This window comes from Canis aureus, chromosome 34 (genome assembly GCF_053574225.1).
Source record: "Canis aureus isolate CA01 chromosome 34, VMU_Caureus_v.1.0, whole genome shotgun sequence".
Taxonomy (NCBI): domain Eukaryota; kingdom Metazoa; phylum Chordata; class Mammalia; order Carnivora; family Canidae; genus Canis; species Canis aureus.
Genome location: NC_135644.1, coordinates 12816315 through 12839912, shown reverse-complemented (window position 1 = coordinate 12839912; position 23598 = coordinate 12816315). Strand labels below are relative to the sequence as shown.

General features: G+C 35.0%; 1 protein-coding gene across 1 annotated transcript in view; it reads right to left on the bottom strand.

Moving 5' to 3' along the window:
• Window positions 1–23598, bottom strand: part of SP3 (Sp3 transcription factor) — a 56119-nt gene that overhangs the window by 7387 nt on the left and 25134 nt on the right. The window contains exon 5 of the mRNA XM_077883297.1: window positions 2977–3169. Within this exon, the coding sequence (XP_077739423.1) occupies window positions 2977–3169 (193 nt within the window). The remainder of the gene's footprint in view (window positions 1–2976; window positions 3170–23598) is intronic.

The following is a 23598-nucleotide window of genomic DNA, read 5'->3' as shown; positions in this document are numbered from 1 at the left end:
AAGTACATCAAGTACTTTCTTTTGTTTGGGATGGGAGAAATGAGACATCAACTGAAATGCTGACAGAGAAGAAAAATTTTAAAATATGGATTGATGTTTAATCCACACAAAACCAACATAACAATAATGCTTTTATAATTTATTTTACTTTATTAAAATTATGTGTCTCTCCCACTAGAGTAAAAGGTTTCTGAAGGCTGGTTATGCTTAATAAATATTGGTTAAATGCCCAGATGAATACAATTTTTAAATATTTAACTATCTTTTACACCTTGCTCAAGAGGTAAACAAAATTTTATTCTCTAAAGATGACACTTTATACATATATACACATACATATACACACATATAAAAAGAATATAGGTGAAGGGGAAATTTTTTTAAATTTTAAAGCACTGCCTATTTTTTTTTTTAATTTTTTTTTAAATTTTTAAAGCACTGCCTATTTTCACTTTTGCTGAACACTTTGGAATATTCTGGATTTACTATATGCTATGCTTCTATTAATTAGAATCAACAACTGTCAATGATACAACTGTGTCTATCACATATATGTTAACTGAAGTTTGTTCAAATGAGCTCTAAGAAATAATATAGAATTTTTTAAGAACTTCAGCTTTGATTGAAAAAAATAAGTTTTTTAAAAAACAAACTCCTCAAAGTTCTAGAAAAAAATAAAAGTTAAGTCTTTTTTGGTAAACTATTTCATAAAGACTGACCAACCAAAAATCCTGTGCATAAAACAAAGTTTGCAAACTTTTAAGTGGTGGAATTCTTCTTTTACTTGTGTTAATGCATTACGCAAACCACTGACAAAGTTGAAAGGCAATGTAAAACTAGGAAAAAATATCTGCATATATGACAGTTAAACACACAAATTCTTAACAGATTCACAAAAGACAATTCACATAGGAAATTTTAAAATGGTAAAATAATATATCAGAAAATGAATCTCACAACATAACAAAAATAAATGAAACAATAATGAGGAATTATTTTTCATCTGTCAGCCCTAAAAAGCTATTAAAAAATGTGAACTTCACTGTTGGCAAGGGTGTGGAAAAGCAGATGCTTTCATACACCACTGGTAGGAGTATAACTTGATACAGATCCAACAATTTCATTTCTGTCAACTTACACTGATGAAGTAATCAGAAAAATGCGCAAAAATGTATGTGTAAGGATTGGAATGACAATAATAAACTCAAAAAAGATGTTAAATTCTTATGCATCCATACAATAGCATAACAGCCACTAAAAAATTGATACAGACTCTATATAGACTTGGAAATATGGTCACAAAAATTTCCAAAATAAGAGCAGACACATACAACAGTAAGAATAAGATGGTTCCACTTTAAAAGATATGTAAAGTCTGGAAGGATATATACAAAAATGTTATAATGGTTATCTGGTTGTGGGATAGAAGTTTGGTATTCTTCTAATATTATTCTATATTTCTGAATTTTTATGAGCATGTATTAGTTTAATAAACACAAATCTAAAGGATTTTCATTTTCAAGAAAATGAGTAAGTAAAACATAGGCCAAACCTTGACCCTTACTTAGATTTGACTTTCATGAATAATTTATTTTAAAAGTTCCTCTAAAAAGGAGAATAAATTTCAGAAACATTATTGCCTTACCAGAATTCCGTATTTAAATTGATCAAAACATTTCAAAGAATAAATAATGTTTCAAACAATTAAATAATTACCATTAAATACAAATACCTAAGGATCAGATGCAAAAGCAAATCTGCTTGTGAGGCAGTAAGTACAGTAGAGTGGTTAAGGCTCTGGAGTAAGACTGGGCCCAAATCCCACTTGCGTGTTGCTCATAAGAGTCATTCAACCTCTCTGTGCCTCACTTATGAGACTGTCTTAAAAACTCTCAATGTTAGCAGTTATTAGTCATTATTACCATCATTGCGAATGGGCTGGCCAGTGTGCAAATCAACCAACAGCACCAACTCAAAGGCAGATAGAAAGGCTCTATTTCCATCAGATCAAGCTCATTAACCAATTTAATAGTATATTTTGTCTACTTCAACAGTGCATTTCTTGGAGGGACGTGTTAAGGCTTTTCACTATTACCAGGAGGATTTGATCAGTATGTCTTTTGAGTTCTAGCAGTTCCTGCTCTATGTATTTCAAAGTTATGGTATTATTTTTAAAAACCTGCCCCTATTTGTCCATTTGATGATTTTCCCCTTAATCCTTCATTGCCTAATAGTAACATTGTTATCCAAGTCTTATTAACATTTGCCTAATAAATCTTTTCCCATCCCTTTATCTTCAACATTCCTGTGCCAATTTATTTGAGATGTTCCTTAAAAATCAACATAAGGCTGGATTTTATGTTTTTTAAATATGATCTGAGTTTCAAGTTCTTAATTATTAAGCTTAACCCATCCATTCACATTTCATAAAATCAGTGATCTGTTTTTAGTTTTTCCTGTCATGTTATTCTCTCTTAACGTTTATTTTTTTAAAGCACTGAATTAAAATACTACAGTTCCACTTTTTTAAAAAATTCCATCATTAAGGCTTATTGTTCATTTCTGTTGAAAATAGAAAATGTTTATGCTTATCAACTATTTCTGAACTTCTTATTTTTATATAATTGCTATTCTCAAGCTAAAAATCAACTTTTTATCTGTATTTAGGCAAATCTCATTGCTGGTTTGCAAATAGGCTAATTTCTGATATGGGTCTATTAAATGGCATCTGTTACATTTTTTTTTAAGGCAAATTAAGAAACTTTAGTGTTTAAAAAGGCATTTAGATCTGAAAATTCTATCTTATATTTTTGTTCTCTAACTTTTCCTGCCACACTCATACAGACATACACACAAAATGATCATGTAATGAATAATTTCCCATAACTGATACAGCATGCAGTATTTCAAAAATTAGGATGATGGTATTAGCAGCCTTAAAAAAAAAAAAAAAAAGTATGTTTCATGTGTGCATACCTCCCACCACCTTCTTTACAGTTGGGACAGGTGCAAGCTACCCTCCGAAGTCTTTTTCCTTCTTGATGTTGTTGGTCCCCTTCTTCATCTACCACCTGTACTCTTAAGTGTGTTAAATCATTGGTATTCAATGTAGAATCGCCACTGAGCTGCCACTCTTCAGGATCAGGTTCTTCTTCCTTGATCCTAATATCTAAAGAAAAAAGCAAATACAGATGAGAAGCAGCCCACTGGCCCAAAAAGCATGAGAACTGAGCCTCTCTAAGGTAAAGTGAATATTATGTAAAAGTCAAAACTTATGTTTGTGGAACATAACCATTGGTCCTTATTGTGACTTATTCTTATAAAACAATTTCTCTTTTATTCTAAATATCAAAGAATTCAGCCAAAAAGGAAATGAAGCAAGCATGAAAGCTTGCTTTTTAAAAAATTAAGGAAAACAAGTAAATTTTTTTTTTTTTTTTTTAGCAAGCTGAGTCATAAGGAATCTGAAACTTCCAACGAGTCAATAAATCCAACAGTTAATACAGATTGGAACAAATTCTAATGCCTTATACTTCTTTTTCATAACCTGTATTAATCAATCATCCCTATCTATAGGTACTATGTAAATGCAAAAGAAGGGATCATTCACTTGAATCTGTTACAAGTTTAAGCTTTAAATTAAGTCAATTATTACTAAAATATCTATAGTAGACATAATATCACTGTGGAAGAGGGTACAGAAATTTGAGACAGTTTGTTTTCAGGGAGTTATGTTACAAACCAGACTGGGAAGCAAAAATGAGGATGCAATGGTAGGTTAGAGTGGACATGGCAGGAAGTTATGTCATTTGTTTATATCAGTAATAATACAATATAATTTTCTATGTGAAACTAAGACGTTTTTTCATCTCAGAAAACTTTTTTAAAGAAACAATACAGGATTTAGAACAAATCACTGAATATAACCATCTTTGGTAAAACAAAGTCTTGCAGATTTTTATTTTGATTAATGTAAACTAAAAATCTTACCAGAAACTTTATTATTTTAGGTCTATATCAGTCACCAATAAGTAAGGTAAAAATAGTCTTTAAAAAAATGTGTCCAGTAAGTTCTGAATTTAAACTAATGAAAATTAGAATATATAACCAACAATTTAAAAAAATGCCTCAAAAAAATAAAAATAAAAATAAATTTAAAAATGCCTCAAAAAGTTTAAAACTAGTTTATTTTATCAGAATAACCACAACTAAGAATCAGGGAGAAAAGGAAGAAGAGAGATCAGTCTGGCCTGGACAACAGGGTAGATAGTGGTACCATTCACTAAGACAAGAAATACTGGAGAAGGCCTAAGTAGAGGGAAAGAAGGAAAATTAATGGGTTCAAGGTTCAAGACCACGGAGTCTGAACTGCTAATGAGACATACAAGTAAAGAAGTTGGACCTACAGCTCTGGAGTTCAAAAAAAGAAGTGCTAGAGATAAAGAAATGATCAATACAAGAGTGCTGGGTGGTTCAGTTGGTGAAGTGTCTAACTCTTGGTTTTGGCTCAGATCATGATTTCAGGGTTGTGAAACTGAGCCCTGCATCAGGCTCCACGCTCAGCAAGGAGTCTGTTTAAGATTCTCTTCCCCTCTTCCTTTGCCCCTCCCCTTGATCACATACACTGGCCCCCTCTAAAATAAGTTAATTTAAGAAAAAAAAAAAATCTCAGTGATGGAGTCCATCCAGAGAAGTAGGTTAGTCACTTCAGAATTATAAATAGGATGAGAAAAGAAAATAGCAGATGAGGAGGAATCTGCAAAGGAAATTAGTATCCAGGAAATGTGCTACATCAAAGAAAGGAAAGAATGTGTTTCAAGAAAGAAAGGAAGTAGTCAACATCAAATACTGCAGATGAAGAAACTAAGAACATAGGCAAGAAGTAAGAAAGTGTTTAATAATAAGTACAGTTAAGTTTTTCAAGAAGTCTGGTTTGAGGACAGCCTGGGTGGCTCAGCGGTTTAGCACTGCCTTTACCCCAGGGCCTGATCCTGGGGACCCAGGATCGAGTCCCAAGTCAGGCTCCCTGCATGGAGCCTGCTTCTCCCTCTGCCTGTGTCTCTGCCTCTTTCTCTGTGTGTGTCTCTCATGAATAAATAAACTCTTAAAAAAAAAAAAAAAAGAATAAGTCTGGTTTGAGAGAGACAAAAACTTAGGACAGTAGCTTAATGGGACTAAAAAGGAGAGTTAAGGGGAGGGAGTGTTTTGTTTTTAAAGACAGGAAAAACCTCTCTCTCTCTCTCTCTCTCTCTCTCTCTCTCTCTCTCTGTGACTATCATAAATTAAAAAAAAAAAAAAAGACAGGAAAAACCTGAACATGTTTAAATGCTTATGAGAAAGAGCCACTACAGAGAGGTTGAAAACACAGGACTGAAATTCCTAAAAAGTGGGGAGTGGATGATGAGCCACTGCACTTACAGGTTTAGCTGATGGAGCACAGCCACGATTCCCTTTATTACATGAGGTAAGAAAAGATACAAGCACATTCATTCATCCAGTACATAATTAGCTACTATATGCCATGAACTAACTAGTCTCCAGACCCAAAGAGAATTCGATGGCCAGAAATTAAGGGAAAATTGGTTTCTCATTCTTTAGTGAAAGGATGAGAATTAGACTATGTATAAAGCTCCTCCAAATACACAACATAAATGAGTACTGACTGACCTCTGTTCCTTTATAATCAGATGTCCATTTGCATCACTAAGACAAAATATTTAAGTACCTGCACAAATATCGCACAGTACTAGCTTTATGAGTTAGATAAAAGACACAGTATAAGGATATCACATATCCAGAGTTGGATATGTTTGAAGTCTAAAAAATGAGGAATTCTATCAGATGTTTTTAAAGCAGCTCATCTTACATTATTTGTGATAAGACAGCAGGTAAAAAGGAGGACAAATACAGATATCAAGAATGGATAAGGAGTCTAGAGAGACCAAAGAAAGATTTACAGACAACACAGAACCAAAAAAAGCAACTGATGAGAGAGGGCAATGAAATGCAACTTGACTGAGGAGATGCACATTCCTGCTCCTATTGCTAATTCTCTTATTGAACCTACAAAATCCGTTTAAACAATGGGTCATAGACATGAATACTCATATTCTAGTTTTCTTTCTTACGGAATCTGAATACAACACAGGCACATAAAACTTAACATGTAAATTGAACACATCTGTCTACCTACCAAACCTTCTCCTTGCAACCCCCTTTGGTTTACAGCATTACAAACCAGCTCATTTCTCAAACTATCAAACTCTAGGTTACTCCTGTCAGTTCATTCCCAGTCTCTCATCATCTTCTTTTGCCAATCTATCTTCTCCAGTTTCTAGAATTTTCTTCCTGAATAAAAATCTAATGGCACTTTCCTGATAACCATACTTATACTAATTCTCTATTTTCTACAGTATAAAGACTAAACTCATTAATTTGGTATTCAAGAATGTTCTCAATTTGGCCCCAACCTGCTTTTCCAGCTTTAGTATTAAAAACACTAAAATTCTCATCATTTCCAGAACATAAGCCCTTTCTCAATGTCAGGTCTTACGTGTGCATCTTACCTAGATTGTTTCCTAGTTCTTTCCTTCTTCATCTAATTAATCTCCATTTATTCTTCAAGGCTAGTTCAAATATCACCTCCTCTATACATGCTTATGATAGAATTACATTTATTGGCTCATACATCCCTTGAGATAATGAATGCTTCACTTCAAAGTGCTCAAAAAACACAATCTAACTAAACGAACAAACCTTCCCTAAAGAGGAACATCCCATGTAGGTAATAATAATCTGGAAAAATTTTGCCCTCTACTTTTCTATGCTCCTTCTGTCTTATTTCATAGGGACAGGACTACAAAGTGCTCACTAAAAATAATAGATTAACTCCCAACAAGTGTTATACCAATTTTTATCACTTCACTTGCTCATACACAATCTGGGGTATTTCAGAACCTTAACAAAATAATTAATCCAATAAATCCAAAATAATTCCCCTTTGCCAACTGCATACCAATTTAATTATAGACACCTTAAAATAAGTCTTTGGTACTAGGCAGTCAAGGTTACATCTTCCTTAATATCTTAGCGTAGATGATAGGAAAATATTTTTTACTGTGCACTATTAATGTCCTACATGTGGTACCCACTTATTCTGAGAAATCTACTATTTATGGGGGCGCCTAGGTGGCTCAATCCATTAACACTCTGCCTTTGGCTCAGGTCATAATCCTGGCCAGGGTCCTGGGATAGAGCCCATGTCAGGCTCCCTGCTCAGCAGGGAACTTGCTTCTCCCTCTCCCACTCCTCCTTGTGCACTATCTCTCTGTCAAATAAATACATAAAATATTTTTTTAAATGGCCCATACAAGTATGAAAAGGTACCCAATATTATTGGGTATCAGGAAAACTAAAATTAAGATCACAATGAAATATCCTACATATTACCAAGATGGCTAAAATTCAAAACAAACCAGGCCAACTCCCGACAAAGCAATGGAAATGAAATCCTTCTACACTACTGGGAGGTGTGTATATCAATAGAACTTTGGAAATTCTTTTGGCCATATCTTCTAAAACTAAACCTATATATACTCTATATCTCAAGCAATTTTACTCCAACAGAAATGCATATACACGACGCCAAAAGTATAAAAATTCACCTTAAAACGAAACAATTCTAATATCCACTAGTATTGGAACAGAAAATAAATCATGATACTTTTATTCATATACAACGAAATTGAAAACAATGAAAATTAACAAGCTATATGCAACAGAAACAAATGTCACAAACATAATTTTAAACAAAAAGCGTGAGTTTTCTCCCTCTCAAAATTCCATTTACATAAAGCTCAAAACAATAAATGAAACTACTGTATGGGGACGGGACTGCCTACCTTTAAGAGGGGTAATGACAGGTATAGGGAGATTGCGGGGTTATTGGTAATATCCCATTCTCTTGATCTGGGTGATAATTTTTCCTAGGTGTTCATTTTATGGAAATTCATCAAGTTATACACATGATTTTACATTTTTCTGAATGTGATTCAACATACTGTACTCAATATAAGTACTTACACTCAATATACTTATATTCAACTATACTTCAATCTAAATATTATTCTAAATAAATCTTTTTTTTAAATGTTTTTTTTTAATTTTTTTTAATTGTTATTTATTTATGATAGAGAGAGAGAGAGAGAGAGGCAGAGACACAGGCAGAGGGAGAAGCAGGCTCCATGCACCGGGAGCCCGATGTGGGATTCGATCCCGGGTCTCCAGGATCGCGCCCTGGGCCAAAGGCAGGCGCCAAACAGCTGCGCCACCCAGGGATCCCTAAATAAATCTTTTAAAAGTAATCTACAGGGATCCCTGGGTGGTGCAGCGGTTTGGCGCCTGCCTTTGGCCCAGGGCGCGATCCTGGAGACCCGGGATCGAATCCCACATCGGGCTCCCGGTGCATGGAGCCTGCTTCTCCCTCTGCCTGTGTCTCTGCCTCTCTCTCTCTCTCTCTCTATCATAAATAAACAAAAATTAAAAAAAAAAAAAAGTAATCTACAGGAGATTACTTAGGAATTCTGTGTCAACTTCTTTTGTTGTGGCTTCCTCTCTAGTTCCTATGTAATCAATTTTAACACCTTCCCCCAACACAGGAATTTAAAACAAAACAAAACCCTTAAGAGGAGTGTGCTCCAAAAATTAAGTCCATAAATTAAAGTTTAGAATACAATGTTATTTACTCAAATAAGTGTGTGAGTGACCACAATGTGCCAGTCATTGTTTTTAGTTCTAAGAATAAAACAGTTAACTAACAAGACTGAAGTTCATACCTTTATCAAGTTTCCTTTTTAGTTGGAAGAAGACAGAACAAGTAAGTACATACACAGTATTTTAGGTGATAAAATGTTATGGGAAAAAATGGTAAAGAGAGACAAGGAAGCAAAAGGAGTAAAGTACTGACTGTTTTAGAGTAGTCAGAGAAAACTGCCTAGAGGCAAAGGATCAAGTGCGGTGGAGGAAAGTATTCTAGGCAGAAGGAAAAGCAAGTTAGATGTTTGCTTGATATATTCAGGGAAAAGCAAGGAGGCCTGTGTGGCTAGAATGAAATGAATATGGATAAAGTGTAGTAAGTGATAAGATCACAAAGGTAAAAAATATGGAAGGCGAGGTTGAGATAAGATTATATATGATGTTACACATTGTATAATACCTTGTAGACCATTATAAGGACTTTACACTTCATTAAGAGAGAAGCCACCAAGGGATTAAGAGTAGAGGGGTGATATAATTTAAGTTATATTTTATTAAAATAAATTCAAGATCACTCTGGATACTGCACTAAAGAGACTGTTGTGAGGCAAAGGCAGAAGTAGGAAGACTAATTAAATTAGGAAGCTATTATATAATTACCAAGGCAGAAGATGCCAGTGGCCTAAAACTAAGATGTTCATAAGGAATAGTAAGGATTGGTCACTAAGTATTTTTTAAGTAGAGTCAAAGACATTTGCTAATAGGGTTAACAACAGGGTTGTTAAATAACTGTCCTGTGCCATTAACTGAGATAGGGTAAACTAAATAGAAAAAGACTGTGTGTATGTGTGTGTGTGTGGGGGGGTGCCAATCAGGGTGCCATTTTCACATATGAAAGTTTTGAGATGCCAAAGAAATAACCAAATGACGATGCTAATCAGGCAGTTTATGGGTCTTGAGTTCAGGCAAAAGTATAGCCTGCAGTTATAAATTTGGACATCATCAACATATATAGTTGGTTATTGAAGGTGACCTGGAATGGAGTGCGGATAGGCAGAAACTTTGGGGCATTTCAAAGTTAACAAGTAAAAATTTGAGATTAAAAAGAACCAGGCAGTAAGACAGGAGCAAACTAGTGTCCATAAAGCAAGTAAAGCAATCATTTCAAGAAATGATCAGAGGTGTCAATGCTTGGTAAGTAAGTCAAGTAAAAAGAAGACTAGGAAATGACTTTTGGATGTAAAAATGTGGTAATTACTGGTGATCTTGACAAAAGCTGTTGCAGTAGAGATGTTAAGACACACGCCTGCCTGGAATAGATTCAAAAGAATGGAAGATGAATTGGAAACAAGTATATACAACACTTCCCAAGAGTTATGCTGGGAAAGCAAGCATTATAAAAATGTCAGTGAAATTCCTAACCTAGCCAACAAAAGCAGATTTAACATGTCTAGTAGCAATACATGTATAATATACACTAGCAATATAAAAAATGAATATGCTTAAACATGACTTTGGGTATGTAAGAGAAAGCAATTTAAATGCAAAAAACTTAAGTGCTGTAAATAGAAATTTTTAGGAGACTTGCACACACATTAAGAACTTTATAAACACTACTAGTTTTTAAAAATTATATATTTACTCTCTACCTCAAAATGTTTAAATTTTTCATCTGGCCTCGTATATGACAGTACTGTCTCATATTTATGGTTGGTTTCAAGGCCTACCCTAATAAAACAAAGGGATACAGAAATGAAAAAAATTACCTACATATCTGGACAAGACTTGAAGGAAGGAAAACAGAAACTTTAAATGATGAAATACACATGACACAAACACACTCATGTGATATGGTTACACAGACTAAATTTCTGGCATAGCTTATGGACAAACACAAAATTGAGAGAAAGATACAGTTTAACATATTATTAATACACATTAAGTAAAGAAATGCCAAAAAACGGAGAAGGAATATGATAGAAGCAAAACCCCCGAGGTACAGGAGTATGGTGAAGGTTTAGATGAAACTGACTTCCCACAGCCACCACTAAATAGCACTGTTGACTTTAAAGAGTTTGGCTGCTTTTATTAGAAAGATAAAGCCAGCCAGGGATCTCCAAGTCTTTGACTATACAGCACTGCTATTAGTAAAGCTATGACTATGTACCCCATAAATATTAAGCATATACACTCTAATTGATTATACAATATTATAAAACACAAATACATATAGAAGATAAACAATTTTAATTTTGTTAATTATGATAGCTCAGGGGTGCCTGGGTGGCTCAGTCCGTTAATTGTCTGCCTTTTAACTTAGGTCATGACCCCTCTGCCCCTCCCCCATTTGTGGGTACATGCTTTATCTCTCTCAAATAAATGTCTTAAAAAATTATGATAGCTCAATATTAGGTAATATGCCACAACACAAAAAAAAAGGGCAAGATTCAGTGTTATCAATAACAGATAGAAAGTAACTACTCTGGGGCAGCCCCGGTGGTGCAGCAGTTTAGGGCCACCTGCAGCCCAGGGCGTGATCCTGGAGACCCTGGATCGAGTCCCATGTTAGGCTCTCTGCATGGAGCCTGCTTCTCCCTCTGCCTGTGTCTCTGCCTCTCTTTCTCTCTCTGCATCTCTATGAATAAATAAATAAAATCTTAAAAAAAAAAAAAAAGAAAGTACTACTTCTATTTTCTCTTCTAGTCAATTTACTGATATTAAAGCCACTTGTCCACTTTTAAGGTTATTCAGTTAAAACTGGAAAATATAAATCCATTTAACTCAAGCATATATAAACAGCAATATGCAGCAGTATGTTAAAAGCATATAAAAAGTGAAGGAGTAAAGCAGGCATATCATATGTAACATAAACACAGCTGACATGGAATTAATGAAAGCCTCAACTGTAATCTGTATAATCAATATTAGTTAAGCATTAACTCAGTTCATGGCTAGATTTCTATTAAAAATATTATCAGAAAATGCTAAATGCTTCCTCCTAAGACTAACTGGCTAATTATTTATCAATAGAACTAATAGAATATTTAAGATACATTCTTAACTGGTTTATCAAGTCTAGAATATGCATATTTAATTTAAATAACATTAGATAAATACAAATTACAGTTCTGTTGATAAAATGAGATATTCTCCTTTATCAATAGCATATCATTAGGATTTTGTTGGTCTTATCAAAGGCTTTCATATTCTCTGCCTTCAATTTTTTAAGCCCTGATGAAATTACTTCATTTGATTCTAAAGTTTATTTTATATTTTCCCTTTAATCAGTTTCACCTGCCATAAAAAAAAAAATCACTAAACAAAATTATAGGATAATCCTAAAAGATCTCATATATTATTTTAATTAGATTTTTACATTCATAACTATTCAGATTCCTAAGGACATATCAGAACTACCAAGCCTTTTTCTTCCAGTTTTTCTGTCAAGGAGATAGTTCTAAACTACAGACATGGATTCCCAGAAATATAACCTTGCTGACTTACTCAAAAGAAGTTAACACTCTAGGGGAAAGTTATAAAACCAAATTTTCTTCCTTTACCTATTATAAACAAAATATATATACACGAAGCAATCTCTTTCCCACAAACCGTATCTCCTCCCTCAAACCAGATCTGGATCATTTTTCTTCTATGACAGCTCCCTTCCCCCTATTTAAAATTAATCTTTAATTTCATCTCAACTAATCTTTTTTAAATCCTCCCTTCTATTTTTTCATAGCAGTTTTCCAAATTATCTTCAAAGCTTTTCTACCCAATTGGAGATTATACCATAGGATTATTCATCCTAGTAAATCTAGACAATACAAGCTTTTATAGGATATACACACACAGATGTAAACACAATTAGAAATAAGTGATTTTCTAATAGACCTTATAGAAGACCTCATTTTATAGCCACACCACAAATATAAAAGAAAAAGGCCATGTGACTTACAATTAATACACGGTAAATAGTAAAATATTCAATTTAATATCTGAAGTACTAGATTAAGTCTCCGTGTTAAGAGGGCAGTGTTCCATCAGATAATGATGATGATAATAACCACCACTTAAGATTTACCAGTTGTCAGATACCATTCTAAGCACTTAATATTTATTCCCCTACTTTATAAATAAGAAAACAAAAGTTAGGGGCACCTAGATGGCTCAGTCAGCTTAGCGTCTGTCCCCGGCTCAGGTCATGATCCCAGGGTCCTGGGATCAAGTCCCACATTGGACTCCCTGCTCCACAGGGAGCCTGCTTCTCCCTCTTTCTTTGCCTGCCACTCCCCCTGCTTGTGCTGTCAAATAAATAAATAAAATCTTTTAAAAAAGAAAAGAAAACAAATGTTGGCAGTTTTAAGTAGTTAGAAGTCACATAATTGAAAATGGACAGAGCCAGGACATAAGACAAAGAATTATGCAAAACATACTGCAAGGATTGTAAAAATCACCTCTGTACCAGGGTTTGTTCCCAGGGATAGCAGCTGAAGTAAGCCTCCCAACATATGAATATGTAACTTTAACTGTAGTTTGATCAAATCAAATTAACAGGACTTTTAAAATCGGGAGAGGATAAAGAAAATGTTGTATATACATACAATGGGATACTGTGCAGTTTTTAAAAAGAAGGAAATCCTGTTGCATGCTACAACATGGATGAATCTTGAGATTATAGGCCAAGTGAAACAAATCATTAACAAAAGAACAAATGCTATATGATCCTACTAATATGAAGTATCTAAAGTAGTCAAAAATCACTAATGAAAACAAAGTAGAAAGGTGGTTGCTTAGGGCTAAGGAGTGAGGAGGAGTGAATACAGAGTTTCAGTTCTGTAAAATGATTCTAGATATCTGTTGCATAACAGTATGTGTATAGTTAACCCTACAGAACTGTACACTTAAACATGGTCAAGATGGTAAATTTAAGTTATGTGCTTTTACCACAATAAAAGAAATCTGGAAAAAATCTTCCCACCATAGAGGACTTCATTTTAGGAACCTCACAGATAAAACCTTCAATGTCACAGGTAAGAAGTTCAGAATAACTATAAAGGACGACACACATCAATATAAGATATTACTGCAGACAGTACTCCTTCCTAGGGCTCCTCCCTTCCCCGTAAGTTTGAGACTAGTCTTCTTCTCTCCTTCAGATAAGAAAAGACTACATTAAAGTTACTCTAAAGTTTTTTTAAAAAGATAAAGTTGTCTCCATCACTTCCCCAGATTAAAATACCAAAAAAGATGATAGTTTCCAATAATCCTCGACTGCTAAGAAACAGCAAGAAAATTATTTGTTAGAAGCAGCTATCACAACTCTCACTTTCAAATCCTAATAGTACCAAACATTCATCCTAAAAGTAGATTCAATTTTTGGAGACAACTTAAGATGAACTGAAGTCACATATTATGAATAATATTAAATAATTAAACTGAGGTATATAACATTGCTCTTTATTCAAAACTGTGACCATAACATAAACTGGATCCTACAGGAAGTTTACCTCCTTACCACCTAAATATTCTATCCCTGCCATAAGCCAACACCCTTCTAGTTCTAAGTAGTTGAGGCTCAGGTCACAATCTCATGGGTCATGAGATTGAACCCTCCATGGGGCTCTGTGCTAATTCAGGAGCCTGCTGAGATTCTCTCCCTCTGCCCCTACCCCGCTCAGGTTCACTTTCTCAAATAAAAAAATAAATCTTTAAAAAAATTTTTTTTCTTCAGCCTAATATGAGCAAAAGGGAAGGAATATTCAAAAACAGCAAACAGTAAGTTTCATATGATTTGTTTAACTTCACCTTGCAAATTCTATTGTTTTCACGCCACCTACCCAATAAATATATCTTCTTCTACGTTCATATATATATATACATATATATATACACACACACACACATATCTACATTACCCATCAAGAATGCAAAAAATAGCTGTACATGGATTTTATTACTAATTCAATCTCATTTCATGTTGCAAGAAAACTCTCTTCAAAATCAAATGGTTGCAATCATCTCTTAAAACATTCCTTTAAAAAAATAGCCATTACAGGGGAATAAGTAAGTTAGGCATTGGACTCTTGATTTCGGTGCAGGTCATTATCTCAACATCATGAGATCAAGCCCTGAGCCTGTTTAAGATTCCCTCTCCCCCCCTACATCTGCCCAGACCTCCTCCCCCAACCCCCACCCCCAAAAAAAGCAAATCACAGAACAGATTTCAATTATGCTTTTTAGATATTATGTATCATTACCATTACTTCTTGAAATACAATGGCAATGGCATATAGCATAATATTAACTCATTTTTCTCAAATTTAAATAACCTGGGGCTTTTTAAAGTTTTAATTATAAAAACTTTTGGGCACCCCGGGTGGCTCAGTGGTTTAGCGCCGCCTTCAGCCCAGGACCTGATCCTGGGGACCCGGGATTGAGTCCCACGTCAGGCTCCCTGCATGGAGCCTGCTTCTCTCTCTGCCTGTGTCTCTGCCTCTCTCTCTGTGTCTGTCATGAATAAATAATTAAAATATTTAATAATTATTATTATTATAAAAACTTTTTAAAAAACTTGAACACTGGAAAAGAGTATTATTACTACTTCAATGTTTAATTATTTGTATAGTGCTTTAAAAATACATCAGAAACTTCTAAAATTCAAAACCTTCAGGGTATGAGTTGTTTAGGAAGACAGTTTATGAGATAACTACAAGTTACCATATTTTGAAATCTCTCCAGAATTAATTACACACTTACCTACTTTGTTTTAGCAGGAACCTAAAAATATTATTTAATCTTTGTTTAATGACTCTAATTCATTATTTAAAAGAATGTATGGTATTAAACAAGCCCTGGAACACTGCAACTAAAATAAATCCTGAATTCTAATCTTTGTTTTCTTATACCTGTTTTTTTGCCTCCTTCCTAACTCTAGTTAGTATTATCAACTCTCTCCATCTCCCAAGCCTCATACCCATCATCCTTCCTAATGCCTGTCTTCTAAGCCAGTTTGAAACTTGGAAATCAGCCAGGATTGTTAAAAACTATAAATGAATACTGGAAAAATTAGGCCTAAAGAATCTGAAGCTTCTCCTAAGAGACCCAAACCCCAAAAAGACACCACAATGTCTATACCTGCTCCAGCCTAGGAGCTATCAAACTGTCCTTAGTGGATACTATAAACTCTAAGTTCATTGGCAAAGAAGATGAATATGCAGGGTCCCAGGTTTTCATATAAATCAGAGCAGCCCCATAAAGTCAATTTTATATACTGGGGTTCTACTGAGACTTTATTTGAGAAAAGGGTTTTCTATTCTACCACTGGACTAAAACTAATATGGCTATCACTATACGGCTAGAAAAAATAATGGTTTGGGTTTGGTTTTCTCCTGCCCCTTCATAAAGAAAAAAAGAAGAGAAGAGAAGAGAAGAGAAGAGAAGAGAAGAGAAGAGAAGAGAAGAGAAGAGAAGAGAAGAGAAGAGAAGAGAAGAGAAGAGAAGAGAAGAGAAAGAAGAGAAGAGAAGAGAAGAGAAGAGAAGAGAAGAGAAGAGAAGAGAAGAGAAGACAATCCCCCATTTAAACAAAAGATTCCCTTTCCTCAACTGTTTTAGAAATGCCTGTTTCAGGGTGCCTAGGTGGCTCAGTCACTTAGGTGTCCAACTCTTGGTTTCGGCTCAGGTAATGATCTCACAGGTAATGGGGATCCAGGATCAGAAGGGAGTCTGCCTGGGGATTCTTTCCCTCTGCCTCTACCCCGTTTCACGTTCGCGTTCTTACTCTAAAAATGAATAAATCGTTGAGAAACAAAAATGCCTATTTTTTCCCACTATTTACAACACTGTGTATTTTCAATAATCTTAATTTGAATTGCTATCATCAGAGATAAGAAACCAAACCATATATGTATAACTTTGAACAGTTACTTTTAGCTGTATATTACAAATTTCATTGTTTTCTATTTTTTCCTTTGTCTTCCATCTACATAATCTCTTTGCCATATCACCTATGTGACAGGGCACTTAGTCACTGTGTGGGCTTGGCTACTACAAGGAATATAAAGCACAAAGCTGCATCTCAGCAGCTTTAGAATTTGTACATTTTCCTTTGCCTTCAAATTCCAATGTCTTCAATTCAAACCTCTAATGAGCACCTCTGTGACTAAAATTATAACCTGGGCTAGTAAGGTTGTACTACTGTAACAATCCCAAAATTTCAACAGAAATATGTATTTCTCACTAATTTTACATGTCCTGGGGTACCTGAGTGGCTCAGTCAGTTAAGTGTCTGCCCGCAGCTCATGTCATGATCCCAGGGTCCTGAAATAAGGCCCCACGTCGAGCATCCTGCTCCTTGGGGAGCCTGCTTCTCCCTCTCCCTTGGCCTGCTACTCTCCCTAGCTTGTGCTCTGTCAAATGAATAAATAAAATCTTAAAAAAAAATTTTTTTTTACATGTCCAATTCAGGTTGACAGAGGGGGATCTGTTCATCAGTCCCTCAGAAACCTAAACTCTATTTGATACATGCTTCCAAGACTGCCTTGACAAGGAAGGTAAAAGGAAATGTGGTAAATCACATCCTGCTTTTAAACTTCCATTCACGTTTTACTGGCCATAATAAACACATGGCCATGCCCAACCTCAACATGACAGGAAAAGTCAAGAAAAAAGAACTGGACTATTTATGAAGAATCCTAACTCCCAAGTCCCCTTGATGGTCAAACATTCAGTTTATCCTCCTTCCTACAAGTGAAATACACCTGTACCCTCCGTGCGGAAGATAACATGAAAATCCCATTTAGTTTACAGCATCAAGTTCAAAAACCAGGATCTGTGGATGATATGGAAATAACCTATCATGTCCAGATGTGGCCTGTCTTAACAGAAACCTATTTACTAAAACAAGCTTTCTACCTCACCACACATACAAAATATACAATTATACATACATATAGACAGACATACTTATGAGGGAACGAACTATAGCCATAAAAACGAGGTCAGTATAACCGTTCAAAAACACTCCTGTTCAAAAGAGGGGCAACAGGAGACTCAAGAGTCAGTGGTTCATGGTAATTCATAAACCCTGCTGAACACACAGAGGGCAGGGTACGCTCTGAGTGATAACTAGGAGTTTCTCAGTACAGTGTTCTCTGTGCTTCTTACTTAGCTCTACCCTCCAGTGTAGAGGTTTATCCTTGTCTGTTATCCTCCTCATGACAAGTACAGTGGACACAGAGCATGCCTCCTCAACTAAACAGAATTCTCAGCCTGCTGGTAGAAGGTTGGGGGCAGGGACCAAGAACAATAAATCTCAATTCGTTCTAATTGTTTCACACTTCTTTCAGGCTTGTGGTTTCTTTGGCTCTGTAAGTCCCTGAAAAACTTACAAGGCTTCTTACCTATTTGATTCTAGCCATTTCTAAGTGCCAATATATAGACCACAGCTTTTTTTTCTAGATACATCTCTTAGACTGACTAGGTTTGTTTCCTGTCACATGAGGCTGTGTCTATTTCTCTCTACTTAATTTTGAGTACCATGGGCTTACTTCTACCTGGCTTTAGTAGGGAATCCATACCATTATTAGTCTTTTTACCCTAAACAAAATGAATTTGTAGACCGTTACTCTGAGTCACCTTAATCCATTCAGATATTTTCACAATGAATCATGGTCATAACCTTGTTTCGATCCTTGCCATTAGACAGTTCTAATTATCTTCTCAAAAGGCTTCTCGGTTTCATCTCTTACAGAATGAAGCTGAAAAGCAGTTGCTTCTTCCTATCCTATAAATCCCAAATATCTGACCTCTGTATAGATTCTCATTCCTACTTGCCAATCAACCAATCATTTTCTAGCTCATTTCCTCTATCTTGTCTAATTGAGCCAACAGCAATTAAAATACAATTGTTTTAGGCAGCCTGGGTGGCTCAGCAGTTTAGCGCCGCCTTTGGCCCAGGGGATCCTGGAGACCTTGGATGAGTCTCACGTCAGGCTCCCTGCATGGAGCCTGCTTCTCCCTCTGCTGGTGTCTCTGCCTCTCTGTCTCTGTGTCTCTCATGAATAAATAAATAAAATCTTTAAACACACACACACACAATTGTTTTCCAACTTCATTTCCTAAAACTACAAACGCAAGTTACTGCAGGCAAGTTTTTACCAGATGCTTCTCTGCATTGCATCTTCCCAGTCTCTAATGTCAGTTTCCTTGCTGCCTGATTCTTGAACCAAGGTAGCCACATTTGAGGATTTTTTGTTAGGGTACCCTATGTATATCCTACTGTTACTAACTTTTATTTTAGTCAGGATAGGCTACATAGGTGCTGCCCAACAAGAACATAATACAAGTCACATATGTAAGTCTAAGTTTTCTAAAAGCCACACATAAAAAACTTTTAAAAAGTGGAATCAATTTTAATAATATTTTAATATATGCAAAATACCCAAAATAATTAATTTCAACCTGCAAGTAGTATAGAAATTATTGAGACATTTTACAATCTTATTTTTCTTCTATACTAAATCTTCAAGTCCAGTTTGTATTTCACACTTAATCACATCAGAACTGAGTCTATCCACAATTTAAGTGCTTAACTGCCTCAAGGTGCTATAGCTACCATATTATATATGCAGGGCAAAATTAAGTTGTAGTAGCAAGCAAGCCCTGAAATCTCAGTGGTCTATCTTTTTATTCATGTCCACCACAAGTCAGCTAAGGGTTTACTGCATGCTTTCCTCACTTAGGGATCAAGGCTACTAGAGTACTCACTATGGTATATTTCATCTCTACTACCAACAGTCGTTTCAACCTAGAACTATGAATTCAATCCATTAAAACTGCTTTCCCTTTGCTTCCCCCACATCAGTTTCCCTTCCCAACTCTGCCAATGATACGATCTTTTTTAAAACAAAGGAATAAAAAAAAAAATAAAAAAAAATAAAAAAAAAAAAAACAAAGGACTAATCTTTTCTTTCCAACAGCTAATCGACAAATCCTATGATTTGTTTTTTGAGATGTCTAGCATTCTTCCTTACCTTATTCCCGCATAACTAAAATAGCTTCCTACCTTCTTCAGTGCTAATTCCTTCCTTATTCCAATCTATTCATGAAGTCTTCCAAGAATTGATTAACTCATGTTATTCATCTGTTCAAAAACCTTCAAGGGCTCCGTATGTTAAAAATATTAAAATCCTCACCAGTAGTATAGTTAGTGCTCCCCAGTCTTACCCAAATGTGCCCTATCAGCCACCAGTCCCCAAACAACATTTAAGCCCTCTATTCATGCTATTACAGTATTTCCCAAAGTGTTCCTTGCAACTAACTCATCAAAATACTAATCTCTTGAGATATATAATCTAAAAAAGAAAAAGGATGCTGCTTTCCTTCCTTAGAGGTTTATTTTCCACAAGATTGCTCAGAAATTTTATATGCTAATTTTCATAACTTATTCAATAATATATAATATCTCACAAACCAATTTTGAGAAAATGCTGGGCTACTAAACTGTCTCCTGGATAGGCTACCTCTATTCTCATCTACATTGCTTTTTGCCTTGTTAGTATGTCTCTACCCTTCATCTCTCTTACCTATACAAATTAGATTCCTCCACAGAAGTTATCCCTTCTCTACAAGGTCTTTGCTGACAATTGGAGCCCTCTTTGAACATCTACAAAATTATCTGTATCACGCGATCAGTAACATTACATTGATTTATATTCTCAATTGCACATAGGCATACATTATTAGCTTGTTTCATGTGTCTGATTTAAATACCCCCAACAAATCTATAAGCTTCTTGGAAATATGAAAATGTGCAACCTTCTCTTACCACATAATATCCCAAAAAAATGGTATTTAACTTATTTACTAAATACAGTTCCACTCTAAGAAACTTGCTGAACTCCTCTCTCCTCTCAAACTCTTGAGCTTTAGTTACTATTCCTTGGGCAGAATTTAAGCACCAAGAGCATTTCTCTCTCTCTCTCTCTAAGATTTATTTATTTTAGGGAGCGAGCAAGGGCATGAGCTGGAGGGGTAAGGGCAGAGGGAGAGAGAATCTCAAGCAGATTCCACTCTAAGTATGGAGCCCAACACAGGGTCTGATCTCACAACCCTGAGATTACAATCTGGGCTGAAACTAAGAGTCAGACACTTAACCAATTGTACCACCCAAGTGCCCCAACAAAAGCATTTATAAAAATATATCTAGTTTTTCTCCTTCGCCTATAAGAAAGAAACAAGAATACTTCATTGTAGTTTAGTATGACTGGCTATTCTCTAAAATTTACCAATTATCTTCTCATGTTGAAGGGAAGCAGGGAAATAAGACTCAATAGTCAAAATCCATCTTCAAGGTTTTCATAGAACCATATAACTTCTTGACACGTATGAAACTACTAAGTATTTCTCACATCCTGTCCAAGCTGTTATTATGAATAAGGCTCACTAACTCAATCATGGGATTCTTGATACGAAAATTAAAGTCCGATTTCTTTAATAAACAAAACAAAACAAAAAACCCAACACAACTCAGCCATCCAAAATGTCCCCTAAATCAAAAACAGGAGAGAAGAGACCTGAATTTCCAAAAGCTTTTTAGTAAAGAAACCTCAGATTTCTAACAAAATCAGAACAATATAATAAACCCCAATGTACCCATCATCCAATGTCAACAACCAACTCTAGGACAATTCCATTTATCTATACCCACACTGCCTCCATATTTATTTGAAACAAACCCCAAACAGAATATTTCATCCATAAACACTTCGGTATGTATTGCTCAAAGGTACAGAACTTACATTTTTAAAATCTTTTCCCATGTTATTCTTAAAATACACAAGACCTACAGTGTTAAAAAAAAAAAAAAAAAGACATAAAAGTCATTTAATTCTTAACTGCCTCAAAATCAGGCACTACTAAATCTAAAATTCCTTTTGCTTCTCTTGGCTTCCCCCCGCCCACAGGTTTATAGGTTGGTTTCTGAAACATATTTCTAAATGTCAAAGTCTTTGAACAGCTACACATTTAACAAAATCACACAACTCAGAGTGGTATGAAATAAAGTACCCTGCATCCCAAACATCTGAACAAAGTTAATTATTTCAGAAGAAAATAGGTAAAATTTACCTTATATATTACCACACGAGTCTATGTTTATTCTGTATTACTGATATTTTTTCATTTACTCATTCTCTAAAGCAGATATAGAAATGAATAAGGAATGAGTAAGAAATGACTGAATTCCAAAAGAAGATAAACATATTAACCATAATACAAAAACAAAGGAAATAGGGTGATATTAAACAGTAATTTAAAGGAGGCAAGAGTCGGAAAAGGCTTTGGAAGCATCTAAGGTAAGCCTTTAATGATGTCAACCAGAAGGTTAATCCTCTCTGCTCCTGAAGTACTACAGTTCAATGTTTGTACACCACTGCTATGTTATGTTACATTCCTCTATATGTCTGCTAACCTAATGGTTCTCAAAGGGAAGAGGGGGGAGTTTTGCCTTCCTGGGGGCCTTTGACAAGGTCTCAGGCCATTTTTTATTGTCATGACCATAAGGCAGGGAGTGCTACTAGGACCTAGTGGGTAGAAATGAGGGATGTTACTTAACATCCCAAAATCTACAGAAGACTCCCACAACAATCATCAGGCCCAAAGTATCAATGATGTAGAAATTGAGAAACCCTGGTCCAATCTGTTAGATTATTAACAACTTTAAGTGTATCTTTGTATCCCCAGTATCTGGCACAGCAGGAAATCTCTAAGTATCTGTGAACTCAACAGACTTCAATTTAAAGGCAATGGAGGGGCACCTGGGTGGCTTAGTGGTTGAGCATCTGTCTTTGGCTCAGAGTGTGATCTTGGGGTTCTAGGATCGAGTTCCACCATCAGGCTCCCCAAGGGGGAGCCTGCTTCTCTCTCTGCCTTTGTCTCTCATGATTAAATAAATTTTTTAAATCTTTAAAAATTCTAAAAAAAATAAAATACTAAAAAAATAAAATAAAGGCAATAGAGTACAATCTACATGATCAATTATACCTCAATACGGTTGAAATAAAAAAAATAAAGGCAAGAGAAAAGTCAGTGAAGATTTTAAGGAAAGCAACAGTATGACCTGTGTTTAGGAAAGAGAACTGATGTAAAGCATATATTAAAACAATTTTAAGTATCTTCCAAAATTTGAAATCCATATACTGTAATCTCTAATCCAGGAATTTTGCTTCTAGATATAGATCTTTCAGATTTCAGATATATATACTTTCTCTAAGGGTAAAAAGAATCACGTGTATAAGGATATTCACAGCAGTACTGGTTGAAGTATGATTGAAAATAAATACCCATCAATAAGGATCTTATTAAATAAATGACAAGATATTTGTTCAAAAGAATACTGTTGCTGCCATTGGTAAGAATTTAAGAGCTTTATACCTATAATATTAAGAGATTCAACATAAAAATTTCAAATGCAAAAGCATGGTACAATTCCAAGAATGGCAGAGAAAATATAGGTATGTTAATGCTTGTACATGTATCCTTCCACTAGAGATATTCCATACATTGGAAAAAAATGGTTTTATCTATACTTCAATAATAAATTTAGAACTGGTAATGATGGCTGCCTCTAGGGTAGGGAACTGGAGGATTAAGGAGGGAAGGAAACCAACTTTTTAATAATTATCCTTTTATACTTTCTGAATTTGTGCCTTATGCAGATATTGCTTATTCAAGAAATACATTTTTTAAAAAGAATTTTATATGCATTGGGGAAAGACTGAAGCACAGAAAAAAGATTAAATGTTATAAATAGCCTAGAACAGTAAAAGCCAGACTAACAATATGAGA